This window comes from Numida meleagris, chromosome 1 (assembly GCF_002078875.1).
Source record: "Numida meleagris isolate 19003 breed g44 Domestic line chromosome 1, NumMel1.0, whole genome shotgun sequence".
NCBI classification, from domain to species: domain Eukaryota; kingdom Metazoa; phylum Chordata; class Aves; order Galliformes; family Numididae; genus Numida; species Numida meleagris.
The window spans coordinates 186,870,689-186,896,188 of NC_034409.1; the positions used below are offsets into that span (position 1 = coordinate 186,870,689).

General features: G+C 44.7%; 1 protein-coding gene across 2 annotated transcripts in view; it reads left to right on the forward strand.

Moving 5' to 3' along the window:
- Positions 1–25,500, forward strand: part of ME3 (malic enzyme 3) — a 130,602-nt gene that overhangs the window by 52,846 nt on the left and 52,256 nt on the right. Inside the window, exons 1-3 of one of the 2 annotated variants that reach the window (XM_021382368.1) lie at positions 13,808–13,991; positions 14,670–14,803; positions 15,788–15,937. In XM_021382368.1, coding sequence (XP_021238043.1) covers positions 14,673–14,803; positions 15,788–15,937 — 281 coding nt within the window. In that variant the 5' untranslated portion in view covers positions 13,808–13,991; positions 14,670–14,672. Of the gene's footprint in view, positions 1–13,807; positions 13,992–14,669; positions 14,804–15,787; positions 15,938–25,500 lie in introns of those variants that run through there. The other variant, XM_021382357.1, reaches the window with a different exon arrangement.

Here is a 25,500-nt window from a genome sequence, read left to right on the forward strand (position 1 = left end):
GTAGCAAATTTTCATGGATTAATGGCCAAATTGTTGTCTCGTGAAAGTCTGATGGCAAAATTCCCATAGGCTACAACAGAGACAGGACTTTAATCTAAGGAAAGATTCCATTTGAAGCATTTGAGTGTCTCCCCAGAGCCAATTATTATATCAGAAACACCATAATAACTGAACTCAAATTTATTTTAGGACAAGGAGATGCAGCCAGGAGGGCAGTGCATGCTCGTTGTGTGATTTCTATGGTGACTTCGTTACAGAACTCAGCCCCAGCCTGTGTGCGGTGCAGACAGTAATTCTGAGATGAGACAAAGCCTGAAAGAACTGCATTGTAACTGCTGAAAAGAAGCTGTTTCCATCAGCCACCTCATCGGGCAGCTTGGCAATGTGGAAGCAGAAAGGTCTCTTCTGGTTACTGACCTCCACTGTGCTCTCTTCTTTCAGTGCTATCAGTAGGCACTACCTGGCTCTGCTCCAGGCTCCAAGAAAGCCTCAAGTTATTGAACAGTTGCTGACAAAACCCATGCTCCATAACGTGTCTCTACAGTGCACCTTAATATCTGTGTTTCTTCTTCCTCTAAACCAAAAAGGTAGCTGATAGCAAAAATACATTTGCAGGGCTCCATGTGAAAGCTGTGTTATGCATTTCAGTTTTTTCCCTTTTTCTGTTCATTGTTAAATGGCAGAAATCTACTGCTAGAGGCCTTCCCAGTACTGCAGAGGATCAAAGTCTGACGGTGAGGAACTTGGTTATCCATCAGGCTGTACGTCTACAGAATCCACCAAGCCCTCTGGATGAATCAAAGCCTGATAGTGGATGCAGCTCCTTGGTTACAGCATAGTGCAGCTTCCAGTTGGACTGAATGGCTCACTGGTATGAGATGAGCTGACTACATTAACAAGCAGGAAGCCTGATTTTGGATTTTTTTTTCTTTGTTTTCCCAAAGGTTTTTTCTCCCTGTCTGGCAGTCTGTATGCATATGACAGAATCACAGAATCATAGGGGTTGGAAGGGACCTCTGGAGATCATAAAGTCCAACCTCCTGCTAATGCAGGTTCCTTAGAGTAGGTCACACTAGGGAATCTTGTTGCCTTTCTAATTAAAGTAGTGAATGTATTTAGCCACAGCAAAATTAAATCTCTGGGATCCGAACCCAATGTGCATTAGAGAACCATCTTACTAATATTTGTTTGATAATCTCAGTATATATCTTTCTGCATCTATAAGGCCCCCTGGAAAATATGGCTCCGTTTTCATTAAATTACAATTTAATTTTCGTATTGAATGAGTAATTTAATCCTTAATGCTGTTTTTGGTTAGAGATTGGAAAAGGAAAAGAAGTTGGTTTTCCAGCTTTGCATGGGTAGCCCACGTAGAGAAAAAGTACTGTACCTGCCAGCTAAACTCACATCCAAAGACAATAAGGTGAGACACACCAGACTAGTAGAAATGGAAGAATTTATCTTTGGAAGAATGTGCTTTGTTGGCATTTGTTACATATGGTCTCTAATACTGGACTTTGTTGATCCTGTGTATATTAAAAAGCTTCAGTTTTCCTTCCAAGAAAAGTAGCTTAATAATGTAACATTTTTATTGTTAAAGAGGTTATATTTATTTTTAAAACCTCAAGTCTGTAATGTGATTAAGCCTTGCTACGTCTTCCCATCACTTCAGTTTTCACTTATGGGAGGATTTATTTTTAAATAATAATGTGATAATTGTCACCATTCGCATTTATGTTTTTGTCTAGCAGACAAGTTCCAAAGGCTTATCATATCTCATCTGCTTTGAAATCAGCAGGAGTTTTGCCATTTAATTTGCTAGAGCTGGTGTTTTTGCATTGGAATCCAAATTGTCTTATGCTGGAAAGACTGGTTGGCTGAATGCTATGTCAAACCCTCTGGATAAGGAACAAAGAAAGCTCAGTCCACCTTGCTTTCCCTTTCAATTCATGCAGGACATGGTTTTGCATGGCCTAAATGCCAGCTTCATAATTTCCACCATAGCCCACTGCTGAATGAAGTTCTGCATCAAGCTCAGAGAAAAACTGCGAAGCTTGGGCAGAAGAGATGGTTTTCAGTGAATCTTATTGATTTGGCTTTAAAGTCTTCTGGACTGAAATTTATCCCAGCAGAAGGACTGGCTCAGCCCTTTGGGCTGCAGGCCCTACTTGCTCACCCTTGGGCTGTGCACCACTGACTCTTATCTGGGGCTCAGCCATGGAGACCTGCCCTCCTTCCTTCAGGGAGTGTGGGCTCTTTGTGGTTAGGCTCTTCTTTGTGCTTTGTGTTTGGGAAGGGCCAAGTTGCCAGAGCTGTAGGAATAAAGGGTTGTTTTGAATTGTGAAGGGTTGTTTTGTTGAAAGGAGAGGCTTTGGGTCATTCCCAGGAGGTCAGACCCTGGACCCACTTGACTATCTCTGAAAGTTTCTTGCAGAGCTAGAAGCCCCTGATAGCTCGTATGCAGCTCACACACAGCTTGCCCTAGAATGTGGTATTGTCCTCGAGGGCCAGACACCGCAGCAGTTCTGAGATCAATATCTCTACCAGAACTCACTCTGTGTAACTGAGGGCTCCGTCCATTGATCTCTTTAAAAGAAACAAGACCTAAGATTGAGCATCGCAGCAGAAGCAGCCTGGAAACAAGTACATACGGTTAAACATAAGGCTCACAACTATCCCAAATGAAGCAGACATCCACTCTGTGCTAACCGGAGTTATTTTGCTGTCTTCAAATTGGTGTTGACACAGCCTAGAGCAACAACTGTGTGGTGACTGCCATGGCGTGTGTGCTTGGAGGATCCCTGTGTGCTTATTGCTGATGTTATCAGTGCACAGAACATCTTCATGAAAGTAGCCAAGTTGCAAATAGCAGAAAATAAACACATTCTAGTGGCAAGTTTTCTTTATTAAGTGGGAAAGTGGTAGTAAGGGTCATCCTACAGATTTGGCAGTAGTAATGATCATTTCCTTAGGTTCTGACATGCACACATCTAATAACAGCTAGGAAAAAAAAAAAAAACCAACTTTGCTTCAGGAAATCATCAGAGGAAATACAATAACAGCATGTGACCGTTGCAGCCCATACAAAATGTTCACTGACATTCCTGGAAGCTCCCAGAGATACATCCTGGAAAAAGCAACTTCAGCATGAAGCTCTTCCTCTTAACTTCTTGGTACTTTTTTTGTGAAAGAGAATCAGAAGAGAAAGATATATGGGGCAGAATGAACAATTTTTTTTTGTACTAAAATAGTAGGAATCCTTTAATAATGAAAATCCAGTGGAACTTGGAAGTGTGAGCGCCTAAGACTTTCCCTGCGAGCTCCCCTCGGGCCCAGGAGGAGTAGTGCCAGCTTTTGTGGTCATGCCATGGGGCTGGGGTGTCCCCTCCCAGCTGCCACGGGATACTGTGAGAGATGCACAGTTCAAAACCCATTGGCTGCTCATTTGCTCCTTATCCATCCCGTGCTGCTTTTTTCGTCATGTTGGTTTTGATACAAAGGATTAGGAAGTCTGTCAAGCTTGTTTCTTACCCAGCTGGCTGGACTCATTTGGCACCATTAGTGTGCTGCTTCTGCTGGCATTACAGCCTTTCAGCCTGCAGGATTTGACCCTGTGCAATTACTGAGCGTAAGACACAATAGCATTAAAAACTGCAAGGGACCTAAAGTCGGGTGCTCCTCTTGCCACCCTGATTACTTTGGGGCACCACAATATAAGAAGGACGTGTTACTGTAAGAGAGCATCCAAAGGAGGGCTACAAAGATGGAGAAGGGTCTGGAGGGCAAGGATTGTGAGGTTTGTTTTCCTCAGAATTTACATCTAGCTGTGAATAGCCAGGAGCTAGCTCTTCAGTTCAGTTACTTCAAACACTAAGCACGTTCCAAATCACTTTACGCTTCCTTTACTCTGTTGTTGTTATATGGCTGTGGTGCCAGACAGAGGAGAATCAAAACCCTGGGCTGAAGCCTGAACTTCAGGGACCTGTTTCCAGAGATGTGCCCGGTCTCATCAGCTGGTTTTGAAGAAAACAAAATCAGTGATCATCTTGCTGTACTGCATACAGGTTTTTCACAGCAGATCACAAATGAAAATCACTGCAGCCTTCCCAGCTTTCCCAGACCCTGGTAGGCTTTGCCTCTGCCCCCACACTGTACCAGGATCTGTCACCAAGGCAGGAATTACGCAACTGAAACCCGGCTTTGAAGGGCAGACCTGAAGCTTTGATGTATCGGGTGGCATCTCCTAACAAATTCAGGTACATGGCTGAAATTGATGCTTTAGCGATTGACTTTTCCCCATGTTCTAGATAGCAGGTAAAGTCACACTTCATCTGTGCGTCATTTAGCCCAATTGTTTCAATTACCGATGAATAGATGTTCTGCTGGAGGAAGGAAGCTGCTGCATTGGCCTTGGCCAACATTCATCCCAGCTAGGGGAGGCTGGATGAGTTGTGCTGAGGTGGACAGGCAGCAGCCTCTCCAAGAACAATATTTTTGCATGTGAAGTTACAGCATCTAATGGAATCAAGAACTGAAGCTTTTTTTTTTTTTGTAAACTCATTTCAAGGTTTGCCAGGGGGATGATGTACAGCTTCCTTGTCATAATGAACAGTTCAGCTGTCTTGACCAACGTGTGGTCACGCATGTTACAAACTGACATAAATGTTTTATTACATCTTGCTGCGGTTCCTGTTCCATAGAAATGTTTGTCAAACAGCTAATGAAATCAAAAGGTTTGTAATCTTTAAATTTCATCTCCAAGTATTTGTACTTCTTTTTTTTTCCCATTCTGGACTTGGATAACTTATTTCATACTGCCCTTGATTAAAAACAGTTGGAAGAGGAGGATTTGAGTTTTCATTTTTGAACTTTTTTGGAAAAATCTCAGGAACTTTATTTGATTTATAGTCTACTGTAAATATCTTCCCAATGCGGCTAGTACTTTTGAAATTGGAAGTGGTTAAGCTCAATCTCAAGAAAGTGAAAAAAAAATAAAGTATGTATGAAATTAGCAGAATTATGTCACCTGGATTATTTGGATATAGTTCTCCTCACACCATATGGAAAGAATAGAGCTAAGCTTTTGTGGAGTAAAGAAAGTAGGAAATAAAAGGACTATATCATTGGAAGAATATTTAGAAATCCTGGGGGGGAAGTTTGATAGAAAGGATGTATCATTTTCTATTTGTGTTATTGTACAAATTGCAGTCCAGATGCTCCAGAATCAGGGCCAGAAATGCCGAGTGCGTGTTATTTAAAGACAACTCACACCAGGTTGACAACAAACCAAGATAGCAGGCAGAGTGCATGCAGAGGTGATGAGAGCTGTAGACCCGAAAGGTCAGTTCACGCATATATGAGTACTTCATGCATCTTCCCTTTTCCTCTTTGCATTAAAAAGGAAGAAAAAAAAATGAAGTAAAATATTCAGAGAAGGAGGAGGATGAGGGGTTGGGTCAGAGGTAGTCACGGTAGGCGAGCTACTTTCCTTAGTGATGCCAAAAGCCATTTGGACAGTGGGATGACTGATCTCAGCACTAAAGCAAAACATGTGCTTGGCAAAACAGCAGCCCGTGGGGTCAGCGGGGAGATCATCGCAGGGCCGGATGCTGTATATCATAGCATCATAGAATCGTTTGAGTTGGAAGGGACCCTTAAAGGTCACCTAGTCCAACTCCCCTGCAGTGAACAGGGACACCTACAGATAGACGAGGTTGCTCAGAGCCCCATCCAGCCTGACCTTGAGTATCTCCAGGGATGGGGCATCCACCACCTCTCTGGGCAACCTGTGCCAGTGCCTCAATACCCTGATCATAAACAAGCTTTTCCTTATATCTGATCTAAATCTTCCCCCTTTTAGTTTGAAACCATTGCCTATTGTCCTATTACAGCAGCACAAAGGCCTCCTCTTGCCTTCCAAGAGAAGCTCTTCACAGGAAATAGTTCTGGGAGTGGGGGCTGGTTCTGGTCACAGAGCCAGTGTGAGCCTCATAGGGAGCAGCTGTGGGCCCAAACTCGCATTAATCAGGGACTAACAGAAAGCATGCCCCCAGGAAAGCCCAACATGGTGTTACCGTATCTCTTTATTATACACCGCACAAGATTAGAGTGCTGTAGGTCTGCCTCTTCACTGGTACATTGCAGTGCCATTGGGCTCATGTGTCTTGGGCCTTGTGATGGGTTGATGGTTGGACTAGATGGTCTTAGTGGTCTTTTCCAATCTTAATGATTCTACGGGCCTCCCACACATCATGACAGTGGCCATTTCTCTGCTAAGCCCAGTGTTAGCTGCTGGTATTGGAGTCCAGCAGAGAGCTCACGGTGAGATGGTCTGAAGAAGCAACGAGAGGAAAACAAGTGGCCTGGAGCCTCAAGCGGGAAATGGAGGCTCACACAGATTTCCTGCGGGATGCGCTCTGTTCACCTGGATGTTTGGTTGTCTTCCAGTGGTGGTTATATAATTGGAGGAGATCTTACTGCTGATTTTTCCAGTGTATTTGCTTCAGTGAGATGACAGTTTTCTTATTTAGGGCCTTTCCTCATCTCTCATATTCCTAATTTTTATGGGAAAACAGTGTCTTTCTCAAGAATCTTTCATCTGAGGGGGTATCTGAATGTTTTGTCCCATAGTGCTCTGAGGAGGCGTATATAACATATCATTAAACAGCTATCAAAGCTGTGGTTAGATGGAAATGAGCAGAGAGCATGTGGTACTGCTCAAGAAGCCACTTGCTGATTGCCCCTTTCTACAAAGCTTCAGCAGAAGCAGCATACAAGGACATAGGAATGGTACAGTGGAGAAATCAGATCTGATAAAAATCAGCAACAAAATTACTGTTGGCTTAATGCAGGCTAAGCTTCCACCCAAGTGATCTTCTGAAACAGCCAGCTGTGTGGCTTAGGCAGTGTGTGCCAGTGGTGTTCAACCAAAAACAGCCATCAGCAATCATCCATGGACAGTAATCACGCTCCAGCCCATCTCTGGAGCAACCTCAAGGTTTGGAGGAACTCGTCCTGGAGGTGTAACAGCAAAGGAGATGTAAGTTACAGAGAGATTCCCATCCTCTAAAATCACAGAGTGAAGCAGTTTGCGTGTGAGCAGTAAGTGCACCAGTCTCATTTTGTGTAATTCGCTGCAACCTCAAAAGGAAGTTGGTGCTCACTATAGCACTGAACCCAAATTATATGCAACCACTATTCACATGACCAGCTGTGTGTATGCATGATGGGAGAAGTTTCCAGACATTGTAAAACTGGCTTTTAAAACTGTATTCTTTCAGTGTTTTGGATCACATTTCAACCTTCAAATTGCCTTGATCTTTGTTCTCAGGCATATTTTCTTGTCCAAGTTGAGGATGAGGGCTGTTTTTCATAGACTTAGGAATGCGAGTGTTTTTATGCAGAATTCTTCCTGTCTAGGGAAAACTTCATATCTGGGAGAAATGTCTGTCTGCAGCATCATAGGAACTGCCATACTCTGACAGAAATACTGTGGTTTGTGCTTGGTGGAGCTCTTACAGAAACTGATGTTACCCTGCTCCCTCTCTGCAGGCAGTGAAAGAACAGCATTCCCCACAGCTGAAACAGAAATGAGAAGCCCGTAAGCTGTCCTGGACTAGCTCGTTGCACTCACTGACTGACATTAAGAAGGTGTGACAGTGGTATGTGTGAAACAGATGAGGAATCGCACAGGGAGGCTGGGAATCATGTAGTTATTACCAAGATGTTTTCCTTTTCTTGGGAGTTGGGAAAACCAATCTGCTGGGATCTGGGTGCCAAAATCGCATGGGGTGTTTTGACAGGAGGCCAAGAATTTGGGGTTTGCCTCAGGAATCTGCCCATGTGCTTGTTTGTAGCACAAAACGTCAATACTACTTGCTCCATCAGTTCTCCTTTCTCTATCAAGCATTTGATATAAAGGAGGGGGCAACAAGTGGTCACTTCAGCTTTTACACTCATCCATAGAGGAACACTTCTACTCTGCTGTCTGTGTGTGTGCAGGTACCATGCATCACCCCTTAAAACCGAGTCCTTCTGTAGCAGGGTGGTCCTATCTATCCTCCACGCACTGATTTTACTCTTCTCCCTTACCAATGGACTTGCAATTAAACACTTCATACTTGTAAAGACATATTCAAAGCTAGTAATAAAAGAAAAAAAGGAGTCATCCTAATCAATTTCTCACTTAAGCCAAGGAGGTATTCCCATTAACTCGGACAGAAGTCTGTGACATCTTGATTTTTCTCTTGTGGAAAGAAAACAAGGCATTGCGCTTAGCCCCAAGTTTGAGTTTCTTATTAAAAAAAAAAAATACAACAGCTGTATCATGTCACCTCTTACTTGGCATTAGTTGTCTATCTCCACCTTTCCTGATAAGAAGAAAACAAGGCTATTTTTAACTATCTGTGAAGTTACAGTGCCTTCACGAAACCACTCAGCCAAACCAGCTGCTCTTTGGGGAAGTTTGTCTAGCTCTGTTTGGAAAATCTTTCACTCAGGGCAACAGATTCTTGTTTGCAGACAAAACACACATAATTTCTAGCATATGGATTTTTTGTTTTGTTTTGTTTTCTATGGAGGAAAAATTGGTGCCCTGGAGGCTGGCAAACTGTGGGAAGAGTAATGAGTTCTCTGCTAAATTCAGTCTAGAGCTGTACCCCTGCTGTCTGAAAACACGGCGTGGGGCTTCATGCTGACATTGCTCCTATGAATTAATGAATAAAGCCCTGAAGACATTGTGCTCATGAGATTTACTCATTGAGATAAACCTCCAGTAACATGTGGGAACACCACGGCTCTGCTCTTCTTGCCTGTGAGCCTGCCACATGCCCATCGCAGCCATCAGGTCCCTGTACAGTAAGGGGTTGGCACATGGATTTTGTTATAGAATCATAGAATCGTGGAATCATTTGAGGTTTAAGGAACTCTTAAAGGCCATCTGGTCCATATTGCCTGCAATGAACAGTGACACCTGCAGCTCCATCAGGTGCTCAGAGCCCATCCAGCCTGACCTTGAGTGTCTCCAGGGATGGGGCATCCAAGTCTCTAGGCAAAAGGTTATGTCCTGGTCATTCTTAGAAACGTCACCGTTGAAGGTCATAATGATGAGATATGATAATGATGAGAACGGGAATGGAAGGATAATGCTCTAATCCACAGAGAGGAAGCAAAACATTTACTGGTGAAAGCTCTTTAATAGTAAGGATAGCTTCCGTTGGTAGCGGAGCTCACTGAAGTTGGTTCTCCAGGAACTGAAATGAACATGGAATTCAGTTGCTTAATTATCTCTGTCTTGAAGGGATTTTTTTTTTAGCATTCTCCAGCTCTGTGGGAGAGGAAGGAACAAGGATATGAAAGGATTAAGTATCCATGACTGTATCACTTTGTAACAAAGGAGATGGCCAAGAGCCTGGGATTTTCCAGCTTGTGACTTTGAACCCATAAAGAGGCACTGGCACTATAAGAAGACTTTGCAAATCATGGTCAACAAAAGATTTGCTCAGCAATAACAGCGGAGAAGGCACAGGGAGAAATCTTCCCAGGTTGCAGATAAGACATGGTGATGTCTTCCATATACCCCAAAGCACTGTGGGTTTGATTCTTTTCCAAGCATAAGAGCATGCACATGTGCAAATTAAAGGTAGTAAGAAGCTACAAGACATTTAAATGAGAAAATAAAGGTTCCTCCTTCCAGTGTGCCTCCGTCCCTTCCTTTTTATGCAAAGATTTTCAATACAGCTCTTCCAAAGTGGAAACACTTCACAGGACAAGACAGAAAGAAGCACAAGGACCTCCTGGCTCTGCCGTGCTCCACTGGAATCTCTAAGTTCCCTGAGCCCACACCACCTTAACTGCAGTTTCCCAGTGTACTAGTAACTGTGATTTTGTGTCTTTCTTGCCACCAATGGAAGTACGATCTACAATGAGTAAATGACAATGCTAAGCCAGGTTTGCATCCCTCCTGCTTGTGTTCATCTGAGTGAATCAGCCTCTTTCATTGCTGGAGAGGGCAAGTGGAGACAACACTAACTGTTGTCTAAGACCTGGCTCTGCCTTCAGGTTCTTTTAAGAATGGTGAAGAAAGAATAAGTGGCTTTTAATGGACTTGAGCTGTAAAGAGGGAGCTTGGCGCTGTCAGAGATAAGAAACCAGAGGCATCTGAGGTTCTTCAGCACAAAACCCCTTACTCATCCTCCACAGAGCACGAAGCCTGGTGGGCAGCTGATATTTTGGCCTTTGTTGTTGGTTAGTGACATAGCATCTGCTCTCCCCATGGCAACTCATTTCCCACACGTTTATAAATGAACCGCAGCACCTGGCTTGAGCTCTGCAGGGCAGTGGCTCACCTTCTAATCATTAGACCTTTCAAGACCAGAAAGAGAGTGGTACAATATGGCTTTCAGGCAGCCTTAAAAAAAAAAAAGAAAGAAAGAAATCCAACCCCAAAAGCTTTAATCTTAAACATAGCGCGAGCTCCGTGAATTCCAGCTTTTGATCTGAGGCAGAGTGTGTTTCCAAATTCATTTCACGCTGTGCTGTTCCATTGAATGTAAGGCTTCAGCCAGGGGTCCTGCTCCTGGACCTGCCGAGCTCTGCTCCCTGCCATGGAGCCGTTCTGCAATGGGCCAGCTCTGCAGGTAGAAGCGTTTCGGAGATGTCTGTAGTTGGGAAGGCAGCAGCTTCGTCATCACACACAGCTGCAGTCACCCTGGTATGAGGGTACTTATCCTGGCGCTGCTCATTTGGATAGAGCAAGTGCAGAAGTGCAGTGAGGTGGAGATGTCAGGTGTCAGACTGACTGGAGATGCTAACGCCGTGCTCCCTTTTGAACCTACTTAATTATACTAATTATTATATTCATTCCCAATACCACTTCAGGAGGTGACGGAGCACGCTGCTGCATGCTTTTCAGCCCTTCTGTCTCTAGAGGAAAGCAACAAGTCAGGGCACCTAGATCTGGAACTGGAGCAGCATCCTGGTGAGTGCCCCAAAGAAGGAGAAAAAAGCCCCACAGGCCTGAAGGGCACATGCCCAAATACAGGCACTCCACCTTCGTGGCACCTGTACACTGATGGCAGCTCTTGCATTTACCCTTGGATAAGGAGAGCTGGATGCTCCTGGCTGCACGGCCTTGGAGGGGGTGTTCAGGCAGAGCCCAACCAATTGTGAAAAATACAATAAGCTTTTGAAAAGGGTGTTGGTAGGCATGTGGACTGCTGCTTCTGTAAGGCATACTAGCATTATTTTGAATAGGAATGTGCTGCACTTAATTGGGAAGAAAACTTCTTGTATTAAGTGTGTGAACATTTGTTGAAATATTGAAACTTGTCACTATTTTAATAGGTGGACAATAACTGAAAGGCCTTTTTATACCTAATGAAAAAGTGCTGCAAGATGATTTTTAGTGGCTGAGGCAGAAATGGCTGGGATGCTGTGTTCCTTCTGTGTTTTCTATCCCTTTCTCGCTTGGAAGAGTGAGTAGCACAGGTTTGCTGAGCATCATTGCTGCCCCAGGGTCAGGCTGCGGCCGGGTCCGCCTGCGACGTGACTCTGGGCAAGCAAGTGGAGTATTAGTGCCAAATATTTCTGTCTCCCTTATCTATCCTCCAGGTTCAAAGGTTGAAGGAAGTAAATGGTTTAAAACTGTGATTATAATTTTTTTTTTCCCCTATTCGTTGCAGATAAACTTTGACATTGGCGGTAGCTGTGTTTTCCCTGCTGCGATACAGTAGTGTCAGTTCAAAGCCAAGCAGTGCCTTAGAGCTGATGTCCAGTGTTGATCTTGGTCTGGTATTTCAGAAGTTTCTGGTCTGGAGAATAGAAACGAATGCAAATTTTCTGATGAGAATGTTTTTCTTTAAATTAAAAAAAAAAAAAAAAGATGACTCATAAAAACTCATGCTTTATCTTGTGGGAACATATCAGTTCTGCTGGGAAACTCTTTAGGGGAAAGGCTGCTCAGGTCCAGGAAGGAAATTTGCATCACAAATGTCAGACACTGCAGCAAAACCAGCCATGTCCTGGTGTAACATCCACCTACCACCACGGGGCTCATGGAGCTGCTCTTGGGTTTGGCAGGGAAACCCTGAGCACACGCCTCCAGGCATCTGCTGATTGCTGCTTGGGCGAGGGGAATGATTGCTGTCTGTCATGTTCCTGCATCAAAGATTTGGGAAGTGCTTGGTTCTGGCCTGATACAGAGCAGAAAGGTTAAGAAAAGGCTTGTGGCATAAGGAACTTTTCTTCTTAGATGTCCCCGGGGGCTGAATGTCTTTTCCCTCTGTACTCGGCAGTGGTGAGGCTGCACCTCAAATGCTGTGTTCAGTTTTGGGCCCCTCACTACAAGAAAGACATCGAGGCTCTGGAGTGTGTCCAGATAAGTGCAACGAAGCTGTGAGGGGTCTGGAGCACAAGTCTTGTGGGGAGCGGCTGAGGGAACTGGGATTGTTCAGTCTGGAGAAGAGGAGGCTCAGGGGAGACCTTATTGCTCTCTACAGCTCCCTGACAGGAGGCTGTGGTGAGCTGGGGGCTGGCCTCTTCTCCCAGGTAACATCCATAGGATGAGAGGGAATGGCCTCAAGTTGCACCAACGGAGATTCAGGTCGTCTATTAGAAAAAATTCTTCTCATAAAGAGTAGTCAGGCATTGGCACAGGCTGCCCGGGGGGGTGGTGGAGTCACCGTCCCTGGGGGCATTTAAGGAAAGGGCAGATGTAGCACTGGGAAATTAGTGGGAAATATTGGTGGTAGGTGGACGGTTGGACTGGGTGTACTCAGTGGTCTCTTCCAACCTTAATGATTCTATGAATCTATTCTATGATTCTATGAAATCCATAAAGACTTTTCTTCATTTGTGCTGCTACACCATTTAGCAGTAGGAGAAGCGTCACACGACGTGCAAGCCATGGCTCTGGCAAACCGGAGGATCAGCTCTGGCCCTTCCCTCGGTCACCGTGTAGTCTGCCAGCTTGCCGTGTCCCTGCCGATGGCCTGGCACACGTTCTCGGCAGCAGCCGTGCCATGGACAAGTGAGCGGCCCTCCCAGCGGCCCATTCCCACGACTGGCCGCCAGCGGTGTGTGTCAGCCCGGGGAGCTGCTCGCAGCTCGATGACCTGGTTATTTTTAATCCCGCTCCTTCCTCTCCCTCATTAACCATGTGACCCCACAAATGCTTGTGCTGGCACATGCGTTGGGGTGGCACGGGGACAGGAACAAGCAACGGGAGGCGGTGGAAGGCTGCCAGAAACAACTTCATCCAGATATATCCTCGGTTTGTCTTGTGCGGCACTAATAACAGCTATTTGCCGTAGATTAACACCAGAGCCCTGAGGAAAGCAGCAGTTTAACAGCTATATACTCATAAAGCTGCTCATTAGGATTTTTTCATGCATTTCTCTGTTTGCTTGAGTAGACGTACCAATAATTACTGATTTTGAATATTTTACTGCCAGCTCTTCATCAAGATACAAATTGGTTGGTTAGTTGTGGGTGAAGTTTTCATGAGGATTAAAGCTCTTCAGACTTCTGAAAATGTTTCCTTCTATTCTGCTGTCTAATTTGGTATAAGAATAGCAGAAATCCTATTAATTAAGGACTAAGAGCTTTTATAATCTTCCCAGACTGCAGAATGCCTTTACCATTGCTGCTCAGTGGACTGAGCCTGCTGCAAGATGCTGCTGCTCCTCTGAACATACACGTGAGAGTGGAATACGCTCAGGCCTAAGAAAGGTCAAAGTGTCCCTTAAAAGCAGGGATTTCCCATGCCGTTTAGAGATCGATCTTCAGCTGTGGTCAGGATGAGCTTCCTCATAGGATATATGGCACTGTGCGTGCTCCTTGAAAAAGTGAGCTGGTGGACAATGAGACTGGCACTCAGAAAGCATCCTACACATCAAGTCTGTCTTCCATGCTCCTAATATGCCATTAATACGTGTTGTGACATGGAAATGCATGCCTGACGGAAACACAGAAACTGTGAGAAGCAGAGTTTGGTAAGAGTATTCAGTGTCTAAATCTAAACATGATATTTATAAAAGATAAACCTGTTTTCAGGTCATTGAAACTAGTAGGCATGAGCTAATCATAGAATGGTGGAATGGTTTGGGTTGGAAGAAACCTTAAAGCCCATCCAGTTCCACCCCCTGCCATGGGCTGGTTGCCCCCCACCAGCTCAGGCTGCCCCAGGCCCCATCCAACCTGGCCTTGAGCACCTCCAGGGATGTGGCATCCACAACATCTGTGGGCAGCCTTTGCTAGGGCCTCACTGCCCTCTGAGTAAAGAAGTTCCTCCTAACATCTAACCTGAACCTCCCGTCTTTTGGTTTGAAGACATTCCCCCTTGTCCTATCTCTAGCTGGCTATGTAAAAAGTTTGTTTCCCTCCTGTTTATAAGCTCCTTTTAAGTACTAGAAAGCCACAATGAGATCTCCCTGGAGAATGCAGCCCTGGTGGTTCAGGAGCCATGGTGTTTCTGGGGAAAGAACATTCCTGAGGCACTTACCTGCATCTGTATGGCGCTGTCTGCCATCATACAGGGGAATCACTGTTTGGGAGTGGGCATTTTGACAGTATGAGGACGTGTTCTGTGGATCCCTTCTGCTTTTCTAATTGGGGTGCATCTGCCAGTGTGTATTTTGCTGACTGATCCTGCCTTCCCCTTTTCTCCCCAGGGAATGGCTTTCACACTTAAAGAGAGGCTGCAGCTGGGAATTCATGGCCTCCTGCCTCCCTGCTTCTTGAGCCAAGATGTTCAGGTTCTCCGTGTCATGAAAAACTACGAGAACAAAACGAATGATCTAGACAAGTATGTCAAAAACATCTCATTTCCTCCTTCCTTCCCCTTTAATTCATGGTTCTTCCAAGTCCTTTGGAATACTTGAGGATCCTGTTTCGAAGCACAGAGGTTTCCTTCAGAGTCACTCTTTTTCCACCCGTCAGTAGCGTTTAATGTTTATTCTGGTCTGTCTGCTGTCAGTTACATGCCATCCCTGTCCCAAAATAGCACTGCTGTTGCTTTTCTTCTACTAGCATATTGCTGGAGAGCTGTGGCATTAACCTGGTGGATTGCTCTCCTTTGTGTAGAAATGCACAACAGAAAAGCAGCCCATGCCCCAGCGCTCTCATGTTCTATGCACCTATCTGCATGCTTATTAGAATATTCTCTAAAATAATGGAGGGACAAGCAGAAAGAAGCGACCAACTGGTAGGAAAAAAAAAAAAAACAAAAACAAAAGCAATATATAAGATAACAAAACAAGAAGCAATTATGTGTACTGATAGCATTGATATTTTTGTGTTAGTTGTTTTTGGAATGCTGAATTTAGCTGTGTTTCATGATTGAGGATGTGGGATAATGGAAAGAGGTTCCGCCGAAATACTTTTGGAAGGAGGGTGCTTTGAAACGTGCATGTTTATATTTGCCTATGGGTATGTGCAGTCTTACAGATTGCATCATAGATTTTCATAATCAAGATTATGTCCCATTCTGTTTCCACTGCATTTTTTTCTAATGCGGAGAAATTCTGCTGGTATGCATAGGTCTGATTTCCAGCTCTGCCGACCCCGCGAGCTGTCAGTGGAGCTGGTTGAGTCCTCTGGGAAATTCTGCTTGAAGTGTCTGTTCATGATCATAGACTCACAGGATGATGTAGCACCGCTCATGCTGCAGCACTTAGGAGGGTCGGGGCTCTGCAGAACTGAGTACGTGCAGAGCGAGCCAACTGTTTCTCTTTATGAAACTGCCAACATCCATAAGTACTGATATATATCTCTTTTATTTACTTTTAAGGTATATTGTTCTTATGACATTACAAGACAGGAATGAGAAGCTATTTTACCGAGTGCTGACCTCCGACATCGAGAGGTTCATGCCCATCGTTTACACCCCAACGGTTGGCCTGGCGTGCCAGCAGTATGGGTTGGCTTTCAGGAGACCACGGTGAGTGAAAAGACCATTCCTGCCCCTTTTTTCACGTGAATATTTCTTTCGTGTCGACAGCTCATCTTTATGTGGGTGGCCCGAAACATCTAAAACCTCATCCCTAATGAAAAGATGGGCTATCAAGCAGCTTCATGTGTATGTGTGATGATGAGCTGGGGAGTTGAGAATAGCTCTGCCTTCTTCTTATAAACAGTGAACAGAGTGGTTTTGTTCTCGAACAGTACTGCACAGTCTGTAGCTCAGCTCCAAATGTCTTTCTGAACTTATGGTTGCACCCCTCCCCGGCTGCTGGCTTGGGAGCACAGAGCTCCTTCTGCAGTTCTGGCTTTTGAGTAATTGCTGGATTTGGGATACACTGTGCTGATTTTTTATTTTCTCAATGCGCTTCCCACAAAGCACCCCACAAAAATCGTTTTCAAAGGAGATGCTGCTCTGCATCAGTGCCTTCCTCGCTGCTCCAAACAGTTCCTGAGTAATTGATGCAACATTAAGTGCTGTGCACTGCGTTGGAGGGCCCTGCTCTGCATAATTGCTTTTAACGATTATTGTTTAGATAAGCCTCTCATTACCATTCTGAAATACGTTTTAGGTCTATCCTGAAAATTCAGCAGTAAGTTTCAGTTTTCTTTGCAAACTCTTTATTTTTTTTTGTCCTTGAAATGTACCGGTACTCACATAAACACTTTTGCTTGTGCTGTAGAAATATACACAGTAAAGGAATGGAGCAGTTCTATTTTAAAAGCTTTTCACAAGCACGGGGCTTAACTGTGGTTTCAGCTGAAAGAAGTGGGATAGATGGGGAAACTGAGGCAAGTTCTACTGACTGACTCAGGGCCACAGTGGGGACCATGAGACCGATGCTGAAGATGTGAAGGCTGTGTAGGCAGGTGGTGAATAACATGGTATGGATAAGATGGCCAACCAAGACATGCAGCAGCCAATTTCTGAACTCCAGTTCCATGCACAACCACTTTATTTCAGAGAATTTCAGAATCACGGGGGTTGGAAGGGACCTCAGGAGATCAATGAGTCATCATTCTTGTCATCAGTTTGCCTTTACCTTGCAAAAAATTCAAACAACGTTTGGGATTTGTGCTTCTTTTCCTTCCCAGCCATGCTGTTATCCTGGAGAGGTGTCTTTTTGTACACTCGACTCCTCCTGCGTTCGTTGCTATCGGAGAATTCCCCTTTCTCTAACTCACTTCTTTCTCATGTTTGCAGCCCACATTATTTCACCAGTGCGGTAAGAACATCTGTTCTCACAGTCTGGCAGTTTTACTGATGAATTTGGGCTTGGAGCTGCTCTGGATTGCAGCCCGTGGCCTCGGCAGTGAAGGGCAGACTATTGCACCCTTAGTACACTGAATTTCCTATGGCAAGGAGTTAACTCTTGTGACTGAATTTCAGCCTAGCGTCAGGTTTGGTTTTAATCAGTGGGGTTTTTTTAGCAAACTAGAGGTTATGTTCCAAAAAGAAAAGAGCTATTATATCGTGCAAAGTGATGAGATTAAAACAAGAAGCATTCATGCGTGCTTATTTTGTAGCTGTGTCTTACTGTCTTGCAGTAAATATATTCTCTCCTGGAGTGCATTAGGTACATCAGGAGGTTGCCTGCAAGACACTTAGCTCAGGTAGGATGCCAACACCTCTTGCTCAAATCACTGGGACCTGCAGATTCGGGGAGCTCAGGGATTATTAAGAGAAGTTTGAATTTCTAGCTCTTCTCATATTAGTTCCCCTACGCTGCACTGATTGCCTGTGAAGGCAATTCCTCTCACCCAATTTTATTTGCATCAGAAGGTTTTTAAAACAAAATGATCACCATGTAAATCTTACATCCCGATATATCTCGCAGTTGTTTTAGGAAGCGCACAACATAGAATCATAGAATCCTTAGAGTTGGAAGGGACATTTAAAGCTCATCTAGTCCAACTCCCCTGCAATGGACAGGGACACCACAGCTCGATCAGGTTGCTCAGGGCCTGATCCAGCCTTGCCTTGAAAGTCTCCAAGGATGGGGCACCAGCCACATCTCTGGGCAACATGTTCCAGTGCCTCACCACCCTCACTGTAAAAGACTTTTTCCTTATGTCTAACCTAAATCTACCCTCTTTGAGCTACAACTGGGGAGAATTTCCAAGCTGCTCAGTTTTGCTCTGCTGTCACAGTAAGCCTCATCATAACCCTGTTCATTAGCTGATTACACTTTATTTTAAATCTGCAATAAAGCATTCCCACATAAACTGTTCCAGTATTTAGCTCTCATATGAGTAGACAGTATTTTTCCCCTAATGTCTAACCTAAATGATCTCTGCAGATGCAGTCCTCTCTATGATAGCTTTTTCATGGCAGAAACTGGAACGGTGTTGAGCCCGGTGGCTTTCTTGCTTGGTACTTTTGCTGCTCTGCCCAGGTCATCTCCCCTTTGGCTCCGTTTCTCCTGAAGCACACGCTATGAATCCTTTCTTTGGTGCGATTACCCCACCAGATTTACGCAGCTTTATAACTGTGCACTTCTCCTTGCTCCGCGTCCTGCTGGGAACATTGTCTTGTTGGTTTTGGATCACCTCTTCAGTGAAACAAAATCTCCCTAAACCTCCCAGCTCAACTCTTTGGAAATTTGGAATGTTTGCTGCAGCAATTACCTTTCCATCCAAACCGTCACATTTAATGCTCTTGATCGGGCGGGGGAGATGAGAGAGATCTCAGCTTAAAATATCCCATGGTGCACCAGCATGGCTTGACTTGTATACAGCATGCTTGTGGGGAGGAGGGAGGTCTGCAGAATATTATGCAGTCTGTCTGCAGCCTCAGCAGCAGAAATTAGTGACCCGTGAATGCAATAAGCCTCTTCCCTGTGTTGAGATCTCTGTTAGCCCCGTTAGAGCTTGATTTTATATTTCAAGGCTGAACATGGTAACATTAAAGCGTAAGTAACCTGCTTACAAGGCAAATCTTGTACAAAAGCATCTCAAATTATTCCTACGAGGTCCAGCAGGGCTTCTCTCATCAGAATGCGTTTATCAGTGTTGGCACAGCTGCACATTTTGTTTGCCACATATTGCTGTCATAACTCAGTGCCTCTTTTACCTTTCCTGGTCTCTGTGCACCAACTTTTTTCACCTGTGCATCTGTAGGCTGGTGTTTGGAGCTCTCCTCCCACATCAGCACTCAGCATCCTGTGCAGGTATCAGCAGACTCACCTGCTCCACGTGGGATCTGGCACCTGCTGTTCCTTCCTTTCAAAAAGCCACTGAGCCGACAGTGTGAAAACACAGGTTTGCTCTGTTTAGCAGTAGAAAAGAGCCTGAGAAGCTGTGGCTACTCCTTCCTTGGAGGTGTTCAAGGCCAGGTTGGATGGGGCTCTGTGCAGCCTGAGCTGGTGCCTGATTTAGTGGTTGGCAACCCTGCCCACGGCAGGGGGTTGGGAGTAGATGATCTTGGAGGCCCCTTCCAACCCAAGCCATTCTATAACTATAAGCTGGTGTTGCAGGGTCTTGGGGTTCTAGTTCTATTAGGAAAATCTGCAGTCACATTTGTCTTTGCAAGTTCTGGAAAGATTGTGAAGGGATGCTGATGCATTCACATTGTCAAGGCCATTGTCAAGGCCCCTGCACAGTGCGCTGGTCACCAGCATGCCAGCCCATCACAGGACATGAAGGAAGCAATGCCACGCATCCATCCCTGGTTATTCACTCAAGAGTTATGCTGGCAGGTGAAAAAGGGATGTGCAGAAGCTGGAACAAGCTGCTGAAGGCTCATGGAGGGCAGATTTGTTCATGTTCAGCAGCTGTGATGCCCTTCTGGAGCTGGATGGAAGGCAGTTGCTACCTTAAGTACTGAGGAACATGGGCCTTGGAAGTGTTTGCTTTTCAGAGCCTGGGGTTCCTTTGTCCTCATCAAAAATTTGGTAGGGGGAGGGAATGAAATGTAACAGAGCAGAGCCTGCAACCTCCTGAGACACTAAACAAGGAAGGGAAGTAGGAGTCCCAGTTAGTTGATCCCATGAACAGAGTCACTGTTATTCTAGGAAATGCTTCCACCAGCCTGAAGTGTTTGAGACTGTGGTTTGTGACTTTAGATTGAAGAAACAAAGTCCTCTATGCAGAAAAGTGCATAGTAATGTCATGATCTTTTCCTCTTTTGCTTTTTCATTCTTTTCCAATGTAAAATGTACCTAGTGAATGTTGTGGGTGCCCTTATGCAGCACAGGACTGAATATCTGCATTGCAGGTAAAGAGGTATTTTTTCAGCTTGGAGGATCGTTTTTTAATTGTGACAGTATCTCTGAAAAGAGACTCCCTAGTTTTTCACAAAGAGAAAGCAGAGAAGGGAACTTATCTCAGGGTATGGTATCAGTCTTTTAGTTCTTGTGTAATCCTAGAATCCTAGAATCATAGAATCATAGAATCATAGAATCATAGAATGGGTTGGTTTGGAAGAGACCCCAGGGATCATCAAGTTCCAGCCCCCCTGCCACAGGCAGGGCCACCAACCTCTAGATCTGGCACTAGACCAATTTCCCAGGGCCCCATCCAAGCTGGTCTTGAACACCTCCAGGAACAGAGCATCCACAGCCTCTTTGGGCATAATAATAATGTAATAGTGAGGAACCGTTTATTACAGTGGCATAAGCCCACAGCCTCTCAAGACACTGGATATTTCTTGAGCATTCCAGTATTCGAAAATACACAGTTTTCAGCTGCTCTGAAAAAGCTTTTGGCATCCTGAGAGCAGGACTGCAAGATGTTGGTGTATCACCACCTGAGGAAAGCCATGAGCACAGGCAAAACTTGCTTAGGTTCATTCTCCTTTTGTGGAGACGTGAGCATCCTCAAGGACTGGTTGAAGAACAATGCAAAGCGTGTTGAGATGAAGTGCAACCCAGAGAATGAAAGCTAACAGGATGCAGTTGGTGCTAAAATTAAGCCTGACAGAATAACGATCTTTGTCTGATGAAAAATGAGCAAGTGAAACATCATTCAGTCTGCAGAATTGTCTTCTCAACAGATCTGGCCCTGCTGAGGTCTTTTTTTTTATTGTGGTGTGCAATCAGAGTGACAGGAAAGAAAGTTACCTGCCATTTCTAGACATATTTCAGGAGGACATTTTTCACTGGGAACTGAGGTGAGGCCCTGGCACTGCTGCCCAGAGGAGCTGTGGTGTCCCATCCCTGGAGGTGCTCAAGGCCAGGTTGGATGGGGCTCTGGGCAGCCTAAGCTGGTGGAGGACAACCAGCCTAGGGCAGGGGGTTGAGGCTGGGTGGGCTTTAAGGTCCCTTCCAACCCAAGCCATTCTATGACTCTTTGAAACCAAATGGAAGTTAGAACATAGAGGGTAAATCCCATAGACTTGTCACTAGCCACTGAATTGTCTGCAGTCTGTCTTCTGTAAACCTGTGAAGACCAAAAGTGAGTGGGAAGACTGGGTTTTGAATTGTCCAGAAAATTGTGCTTCGAAATCCTTTTCAGTGATCTGTAATTCCTGCAAAAGCACTGAGTGCCATAACATCTCTTCTTGCCAGCAGCAAGGTTCAGCCTTCTTCCAGGAGCTGCTGAAAGCAGTGTAGGAGCTGGATGTGTTTTATAATCCCTGTGTAGGTAACATCACCGTGAGCGGAATGGTTTTGTATTAGGTTAAAGGGAGGCATCTGTGAAAGGCATCATGGGGACAGCGTGCAGGAAGCCCTGAGAGGCTGGAAGAGCTTACAGCTGAGAGGCAGTCCTAAGTATGGGACCAAGGCATGAAGCACGAAGAGCGTGGCTAGAGGAGGTGAGGAGAAACCAGCTAGCAGAGAGGGAGCCCAGGGCTGCTGAGGGCGGCTCAGCCTGTCTAGATACCTCTGATGTCAGAGATGGTTTGAGTTTGCTGAAATTCCCTGATTTAGCAGGAGAAGCTCAAAGGAAGAGATGCCGCCGGCCAAAAGAAGAGGTTGACTTGGAGAAGGAAATTCTCCAACAGGATACGTTCACACTTAATCTGGCATAAATCTGTGCAGATGCCACAAGGAATGACCACACCTTAAACAAAAATGTCACAGACAGGGAGGAGGGAGAAGAATTATTTAGAATAATGAATACCAGGATGTAAATTGGAGGGGAAGTAACACCAGCCAGCATGAGAACCTCAGACAGTAATGTTTACTGGGCTATGGGGCAGCCTCCTGTAGACTTGGGGACATTTTGCGTGAGGAGAAACACTTCCTTACCTTGTTAGTTTACGGAATATTTATGTATAAAAATGATACCTTTTTCTGACAACATTTTTATTGAGTTTTTATTTTATACGATACCGCAAAGCAGCTGTTAAGACATCTGGCATGTTGCTGTATCATGGCCACGCCAGAGCTAGCACCCTCATCTCCTCGCAGCAAGGCATCCATGTCTGAAAGAGAAGAGAAATCAAGAGGCAGCACCAAGAGCAGCTCTGCGTTCGTCAAAGGCTTCCCCAGCAGGTCTGCACAGAGTGTGGTGTTCTGTGCTTTGATGCTGTCATTCTTACCTTTCTATTTTTTTTTTTCTGTGTTTTCAGAAGTGCCTTTTTCTGTGTACACCAAAGGGAAAATTCTGTGTGCAAACACACATTCTGACAGCGGGCAACTCACAGTCTGTGACTGTGGAAGAGTTACTGTGAAAGCTGCTGATAGGTTCTATATTTGCTGCAATTTAAGGGAAAAATTATATACATACATAGAAAGAGAGTGGATTAACTAAGACAGAACATGCTAGGTTAGATTTAGTTTTATCTGAAAGCTGATTGCTGTGGTATTGTCAAAATTATACCTTCTTTCTTTGTCAAACTTTGTCCTAACTTTGTGTTCAACCTTGGGGTTCCCTGCAGTGTACTCTAAAAGCCAAAGTGTGGGTCTTGGATGAATTTTCACAGCACAGGAAGGAAATGTTATGAGAGTAGGATTTAATTTAGCTTCCCAGGGAGTTTTGATCCCACCTTAACCTCTGGACTATAAAGTAAAATAGAATGCATTATATTTTGTGTTTAGCAGTTAAAATGGATAAGAGCTCCTTGGTCAACATCTTTGGGCAACAGCACTGATCGCTCATCTCAACATGGTTCATTTTGCAACCCTTTTTGCAACTCTTCCAATTAGTGAGATACTGCCAGGGTCCAACACACAGCCTAGTTTAGAGCTCAGCCTACAAAAGGGCAGAAAGAAGTCAGGGCTGAGACAGATTTTCCTATGTTTGAAGCTGTTCTTTAGCTGTGCCTCAAGCCTCTTGAGCACAATGAGCTTAAATGGAGTGACGGATCCTGTGTTTGAGACGTGCCCACATTGCTGGTGGCTAGGATCCTTGGATGGTGGGATCTTTTCTCTCACCTCAAATCCTCGTCTTTACCCATATCTGTAAATTTACACATGCATGGTAGAGTAGTTATGAACATCCTGGTATCTTCCTCTCTCTCCTACAGGTCAGCAAGAAGGGAGTAAGAATCAGCCCCCATGTTGCAGAGCTGGTTAGCTCACCCAGCCTTGGCTCCAGGGGCTGAGTCCTTACACAGACCTTCTCAGAGCTCCTCTGAAATACCACTGTTGAAACAGTGCTTTTGAAAATGATGTGGAAATAATCGGTCTCTGAAGTTTGGAAATACAAACAGGACTTAATTTTTGAGTTATACCATGACATGGCAATCCTCTGGTTAAACCCTTCTGTGCTGAGAATCCAGAAGGAATGAGCAGTTTGAGATAAGCCAGAAGCAGTCTGGGTCTGTTCACCTCCTCAGCCCTGGATTATGAATAGGACTGCATGCCAACCTTCTGCATTTTCATACTGCTGCACAGCAGCCAATATCAGTAGTTTCTTTCCTGATCTTTCTCAATCAGCATCCCATGGAGTGGAAGAGAGAACTATTTATTCTTCAGGCTGTTTCCATGCAAAACCAATGAATCTAGGATTCCTCTCAACCTCTGTCCACTATTCCTTTGCACCTCCCATGTGCATTACCTTCTGTTCCCTTCCACACCCCCTTCATCCCTTCTCCATATCCACCTGTGCTCTGCCATAGCCACCCACACCAGCTCGTGCTTCTCTCTTTCCCTTTCAATGCATTTTTTGACCCCTGTACCCATCCTCTTCTTTCATTTGCTTTCCCCTACAGGAAACTTTTTCTTCCTCTTTGCCAGGGCTGGGATAGTGAAGGCTCAGCATCTTTATGGCTAGCTGTCAGAATAATTGTCAGAGGAAGGTCTGTGCTCCCCTCCCCATAGTGGTGGGGACACAAACTCCATTATCTTTTTCCTTTATTTCAACAGCAATTTCCATAAAATGGCATTGGAACAAACATCTTTGAGACCTGATACTTGGCAGTTTGCAACAGTTTAAGCTGCTTGGCTTCCCTTGGTATCATGGAGGCTTCCCTGTGTGGGTTTAGGGGCTGTTATGGATATTGATTCTTCCACTACTGTACCTTGGAGCCTGCATCTTCTGGCTCCCACTCTGAATTTTGGTTTTCCAGCCTAAAACATCTGATGACCAACTTAAGAACATTTATGACACTGATACAACCATTCACCTCACAGATTATGATAATTCTAAATCAAATATCGTAACATACTCAAATTATAGGATTTTGCTGTATAAATCTCTGTGTAGATTTCATTAATAGCTGATTGTGCTTTGTTTCTATTATGTTTTCATCAGGACCTCGGCGTGCTGTTCAGTGTCCTACAATTTACAACGAAAGTTATCTTAAAACAACAAAAAAGTTTCTGGCTTTTATTATAAACTGTAAAAATAACTGATGAATCACCACATATATTTTGTTCAATGGGATGATTAATTGTACTGTATTTGGACAAATCAGTGTATGCTAACACATAGTTTCTCCAAAGCCTGTAGCCCACAGGCAGCTATAATCTCAAGCTCCCTGAAAAAGCCAAGCAATTTCAAGGTTTATTATTCCTGAAGGCTCTTCTCCTGTCCTGACAGAGACCTGAGCCAAAAACTCAGCAGTAGGGGTGCAGCTGGTGGAAGTATCTCTAGAAGCTCATGTTGCTCAAGCTGGCCATTTTGTCTTGAAAGTGTAAATAAATAAACCCAAATGCAGGGCTTTAATGGAACCACATTTTACCACATCTCTAGCACAGACGGGCCCTGAATTCACAGAGTGGGTCCTCTAATGTGTTCTTTTGGCAAAACAGGGGCAATTTTCTGTGGCTGGCATGCGACAAAAGCCAAGGCCATCAACTGCTCCCTCCCTCGTGTCTGCTCCCGGTGCAGCAGTAGGCACCCAAAATACCTACCAGTCATCTGGGCTTGAGGCATAGTGCAACCAAACTCAAAAGAGCATGCCTGTCAAGGATGAGCTTTAGATGATCCTCAAAGGTCTCTTCCAAACCAAAGCCCTTTGCAACACATGGTATCTCAGTGTGGATTTCTGAGCAGCGTCTCACAACCTCCACATTGCTGTTCAGCAGTGGTCTCATGCAGTGTTGGCAGAGATCTGACTCATCCCTTTTGTTTGTTGCTTTTTTAAGTAATGGCTTCCCATGGACTTCCTACCCATTTTGAAGGAAGTCCAGGCCCTACTAAGTTAAAACAGTC